This window comes from Galeopterus variegatus, unplaced genomic scaffold (genome assembly GCF_000696425.1).
Source record: "Galeopterus variegatus unplaced genomic scaffold, G_variegatus-3.0.2 Scaffold12054, whole genome shotgun sequence".
NCBI classification, from domain to species: domain Eukaryota; kingdom Metazoa; phylum Chordata; class Mammalia; order Dermoptera; family Cynocephalidae; genus Galeopterus; species Galeopterus variegatus.
The window spans coordinates 24,664-30,747 of record NW_007738165.1 but is presented as its reverse complement, the minus strand read 5'-3'; the positions used below and the strand labels follow the sequence as shown (position 1 = coordinate 30,747).

At 39.2% G+C, this 6,084-nt stretch overlaps 1 protein-coding gene across 1 annotated transcript in view; it reads left to right on the top strand.

The window, feature by feature from the left end:
- FMO4 (flavin containing monooxygenase 4) overlaps positions 1-6,084 on the top strand; it is a 23,977-nt gene that overhangs the window by 4,563 nt on the left and 13,330 nt on the right. The window contains exons 2-4 of the mRNA XM_008594982.1: positions 1,032-1,171; positions 3,644-3,832; positions 5,614-5,776. Of these exons, the coding sequence (XP_008593204.1) occupies positions 1,040-1,171; positions 3,644-3,832; positions 5,614-5,776 (484 nt within the window). The 5' untranslated portion in view covers positions 1,032-1,039. The remainder of the gene's footprint in view (positions 1-1,031; positions 1,172-3,643; positions 3,833-5,613; positions 5,777-6,084) is intronic.

Sequence of the window (6,084 nt, the reverse complement as noted above, 5' to 3'; positions counted from 1 at the left end):
ACACATACTGAGTTATAGATATTTTATAAAACAATTACATACTTCGAGGTCTCAACTACTGTTTGTGTGTTTTCTGGACTGGCCAAGGCTGTTGAAGTAAAAAGCAGCACTTGCAACTAAGTCCACTTGACATGTCAAGAACATAAACCTGATGTACTGGAATTAACTGATTAGCCCATCTGATCAAGGCAGAAGATATGTGGAGGTTTGCAGAATCCCAAATTATAAAATCAAGAAAAGCTGGCTGTAAATCCCCATGACACATACTTCAAGTCTCCCCTAACGTGGAATGACCATCCATTTGACCTCCTCTTGGACTCCAAAATGTCCCACTCATAGGAGTTTCCTTGAGGACTTCATTATCTATTATGGTCAATCTTGCCTCTGTGCAAGGTTAAGAACACCCCCACTCCAATTCAAACAATATCCTTGTTGTATGGAAAGGCATGGCCATGACCAGCTATTCTTCAGGACTCTAGATGCTTTGAATAAAAACTAACATTTCCACTGGCCGCAATTTCTAGGATTCAGAGGAGCAAGGTAATGGCAAAGGGCCCCTTTAATACTGAGAGGATCTAGGGTCCCAAGGGGGTCAAGTCCTAGCTACACTAGCTAACAACAATAACAATAATAGTAATAGCTAAATTTAATTGAGCACTTACTATGTAACAGACATACTTCTAAAACCCTTCCAACATATATCAGTCATTTAATGTTCATAACAAATCTTTAAAGTAGTAGTAGTAGTTGTTGCTGTTGTTTGTTGTTTTTGATACCACCCCCATTTTACTGATGAGAAAACTGAGGCACAGAGAGGACAGAGTTAGCCTAAGGTCACACAGTTAACTGGTGAAGGCAGGACTTAAAACAAAACACTCTAATCTCAGAGCCTGCATTTTTAACCAAAATGTGATTCTGAATCCATTCAAACACAAAAGAGAGTATTTATATCAATATAAATGTATCCTGTGACAAGGGCTCCTTTCTAACCATGGCGTATCAAAAAGTTCTGTTTGCCCTTCCTCTAACAGAGCATACCATGGCCAAGAGAGTTGCAGTGATTGGAGCTGGTGTGAGTGGCCTGTCCTCCATCAAATGTTGCTTAGACGAGGGCTTGGAGCCCACCTGCTTTGAGAGAACTAATAACATCGGGGGACTATGGAAGTTTACTGTGAGTGGTCAAAATTCTCCCATCTCCATTGATCATAGTCCAGCCATTTGGTTTTTCTCTGCTCAGACACAGTGGCTTCAGCCTGCCTTGGTGATCAAGTAGGGGAGCAGCTGACTGCAACAACACAAACATGTGCACGGTGCAGTGTCATGCACTGAGCAGGATGCAGTCTGATGAGTGAGGAACCTTGAGAATTTTCAGCCTGCCTTGGTGATCAAGTAGGGGAGCAGCTGACTGTAACAACACAAACATATGCACGGTGCAGTGTCATGCACTGAGCAGGATGCAGTCTGATGAGTGAGGAACCTTGAGAATATGTAGGCAGGGGCAGGGGCTGTTGGAAGAGAGAGGAGGAAAGAGTTAAGTCTGATAGACAAACATAGTATTGGAAGTTAATGATAATTTCTGGACGATGGACATTCTAAGACAAAGGAGCCAAGGATCACATCAGGTATGTGCATGGTATTGGTGAATATGAAGATTACGCTCTAGGGAGGTTGGAAGTTGGCATCTGAGAATGGAGCCCAAATCCACAGGCGTTATTCAGATCTTTGGGAAGAGAACTGGCAAGAGTGAGGCAGGACCGCAGACCTTCCAAAGGAGAGGGAGTAGCTTTCACATCATCGGAACAGAAAGAACTCAGGCACTGACCAATCCTTCTTAGAAGTGGAATATGCAGCCTTGGGGGTCATATTGAGGGCCAGGCCAGCTGTTAGTTGACTTCATCATTAGAAAGTAGGGCTGGAAGTGGTTAAATACCACCTGCCTCTGGCCAGGTTTGTCCTGGTTACTGGGAGTAACAAGGTATTCAGTGGGGTCCGAGGGATCCCCCCTAGTGGTGGGGCATAAGAAGGTGTCAGAAGATGGAAGCCAAGCAGGCCCAAGTACTAAATGCCAGAGGGGGAAGAGAAGAGCAAGGTTCATTCAACTGTATGAACAAGAGAAGCCTTCATGGAAGAGATGGTATTTGCTGGGTCTTGGATGGGTGGTAAATAAAAAAGAATAAGCAAATGTATGTAAGCGGGAGTGGTCACAACTCTAGGATTATAGTATAACAGGAGGAAAAAAGAACATTTTCTGGTATACTGTGAGCCTCGTCATGCCACCAAATGTCAATGTGAAAAGAAAGTACTGGATTTGGTTTGTGTAACTTCTGCTGTTTGACCCCATGGTTGGTTTGGTTTCCTTCTCTTATTCCAAAGTAACACAAATTAGTTTTAGAAAATAATGTTGAATTAAGTAAAAGGAAAAATACAAATCAAATATAGCAACAACACCCACAGGTTAGCACTATTAAAATTTCAATGTAATTTCTTCCAGCATATATATATGTACATATATATGTATACGTATATATATATAATATATATACTATTTTTTTTCAAAAATGCAATTGTAATATTAATTTTCATTCATTCAACAAGCATTTATCATGTCCTTCTGCCAGGACACAATGGTGAACCACATAGACAGGATCTCTGCCCTCCTTTCAGTCTACTAGGGAACAGAAACAGGAAATAATGCAGTGTGATCAGCTCTGTGTTGGAAGTACAGGGTTCTTTGGGGCCACAACAACTACCTTATGCAGATCTTTTGGGCCATGGAAGGCTTCTTAGAGAAAGTGACAGCTACAAAAGAGACTTGAGGGAGAAATAGAGATTAGCTTCAGCCATAAGAAATTCATTGGTGCCTTTAATACAGGCCTTTGGCTTTTGCTGCTTTATCTTCAAGTGATGGAAATCAAGACAAGACTCCAAGTTGAGGAGCACCTGAGAAAATACAGACTATGAGTATGTGATGATTCTTTCATGAAGATTGAGATAGGATGGAGAGATGTGGTGCTGGAAGGGGACATACGTGGAGAGGGGGGTTTGTTTTGTTTTTAAAAGTAGAGTCTTCAGTATTTTAAATGCCGATAAGAAGGAACCAATAAAAAGAGGGTGATTGAGAATATACATTAACAATGATGAGAAAAATCAGCAAGGGGTTGCCTGAGGAAAGGCAAAGAGGAAGATGTCCAGAGCTGGAGTGGAGGAAGTACCCAGGATAAGAGGAGAAGGAAAAGAACCAGGACAGATCGTGGGCCCTATGTTCATGGAATCCTTTGTTTAAGGACAATGTTAGACTTGGAGAGCCTTATAAAATTTCATTTAGCTTCTTTGAGGTTTGAGAAGGATTTTGCATTTAATTATTCCAATTCTACCTATGATTTCTGATAATTATAGCATGGAGACACAATGCTGAGTTTCAGAGCTTTTTAAAAGTACAAGTGGAATGCTAACTATGGGGCTGGCAATTATTCCAATTCTACCTATGATTTCTGATAATTATAGCATGGGGACACAATGCTGAGTTTCAGAGCTTTTTAAAAGTACAAGTGGAATGCTAACTATGGGGCTGGCATGAGCCACCATGATCTCTGTTCTCTTCCTCCTGGCTCACCCTATCAAGCTAACTATGTCCTCACCACAGGAATCTTCTGAAGATGGGATGACCAGAGTCTACAGGTCCTTAGTGACAAATGTCTGCAAGGAAATGTCATGTTACAGTGACTTCCCATTCCAAGAAGATTATCCCAATTTTATGAACCAAGGAAAATTTTGGAACTATCTCCATGAATTTGCTGAGCACTTTGACCTCCTGAAATATATTCAATTTAAGGTAAGATACTTTGGCTTATGGAAGGTTAATGAATGGAGGCTGGCCTGTTTAGCAATCTAATGAAAATAGGATGTTTAAGCAAACTTTTTCTTGACTTTAAGACTCCTCACTTCTGCTGCTCATGTTTTTTACTCATATAAATCATTAAAATATTGAATTTCTTGATTCCCCCTCTAAATGTCAAACTCTCATTCAAGATAAAATTTAGAATTTTCTTTTAGAGGAAAAAAAAGAACTTTGTTCATGAAACCCATTGGGAAGAAATGACTAAAAGTAAGATTGACAGAAATTATAATGGGGCAAAACTCATTTTTCTAAATTTTTTCAATGCATCAGGTATTATAACTTATCTCCTTCTCACCAGGAATAAAAACTGGCTATTTCTTCCTCCCAGTGAAAGAATTCAGATATCTTGGGTACAAATCTATATTACTACCTTTGAGAGATTGCACAGTTTACTTTAGTTCTCTGGGAAAAAGATAAACCAATATTTATAGACCTCCTATCATGGAACTTGGTCTACTTAAAATAACAGGCATGGTCACCATCCCAGTCATTGTAGGAGCTCTGAAGATATTGATAGGAAGTGAGTGTTTGTCTTTTGCTTTTAGACCACTGTGTGCAGTGTAACAAAGCATCCAGACTTCTCTGAAACTGGCCAATGGAATGTCGTCACAGAAAGAGAGGGCAAGCAGGATAGAGCTATCTTTGATGCTGTCATGGTTTGCACCGGGCGTTTCNACTTGGAGAGCCTTATAAAATTTCATTTAGCTTCTTTGAGGTTTGAGAAGGATTTTGCATTCAATTATTCCAATTCTACCTATGATTTCTGATAATTATAGCATGGGGACACAATGCTGAGTTTCAGAGCTTTTTAAAAGTACAAGTGGAATGCTAACTATGGGGCTGGCATGAGCCACCATGATCTCTGTTCTCTTCCTCCTGGCTCACCCTATCAAGCTAACTATGTCCTCACCACAGGAATCTTCTGAAGATGGGATGACCAGAGTCTACAGGTCCTTAGTGACAAATGTCTGCAAGGAAATGTCATGTTACAGTGACTTCCCATTCCAAGAAGATTATCCCAATTTTATGAACCAAGGAAAATTTTGGAACTATCTCCATGAATTTGCTGAGCACTTTGACCTCCTGAAATATATTCAATTTAAGGTAAGATACTTTGGCTTATGGAAGGTTAATGAATGGAGGCTGGCCTGTTTAGCAATCTAATGAAAATAGGATGTTTAAGCAAACTTTTTCTTGACTTTAAGACTCCTCACTTCTGCTGCTCATGTTTTTTACTCATATAAATCATTAAAATATTGAATTTCTTGATTCCCCCTCTAAATGTCAAACTCTCATTCAAGATAAAATTTAGAATTTTCTTTTAGAGGAAAAAAAAGAACTTTGTTCATGAAACCCATTGGGAAGAAATGACTAAAAGTAAGATTGACAGAAATTATAATGGGGCAAAACTCATTTTTCTAAATTTTTTCAATGCATCAGGTATTATAACTTATCTCCTTCTCACCAGGAATAAAAACTGGCTATTTCTTCCTCCCAGTGAAAGAATTCAGATATCTTGGGTACAAATCTATATTACTACCTTTGAGAGATTGCACAGTTTACTTTAGTTCTCTGGGAAAAAGATAAACCAATATTTATAGACCTCCTATCATGGAACTTGGTCTACTTAAAATAACAGGCATGGTCACCATCCCAGTCATTGTAGGAGCTCTGAAGATATTGATAGGAAGTGAGTGTTTGTCTTTTGCTTTTAGACCACTGTGTGCAGTGTAACAAAGCATCCAGACTTCTCTGAAACTGGCCAATGGAATGTCGTCACAGAAAGAGAGGGCAAGCAGGATAGAGCTATCTTTGATGCTGTCATGGTTTGCACCGGGCGTTTCTTGAATCCCCGTTTACCTTTGGAATCCTTCCCTGGTGAGTGATTTCTTCCTGAGCCCAAGCCTTCTATTCTGGCTTCTTCTAGAAGAGCTATTGATTTGTAATTGGAAATACTTCTCCATTATTATAGATAACTTTACATTCAGTCTTAAAAATAGTACGTACAAAATTATTTTAAAAGATATAAAGCACCATATAGGGGTTAGGTCTTATTATTTACTTATTAACATAAATGTTATTGTTATTGTTTAAGCTTTATCATGCATGTCTAGTTCAAGTTTAATGCTCATATAAGGCTTAAAACTATCAGATCCATCATGAAAAAGAACAGGTTTTGATTTTGC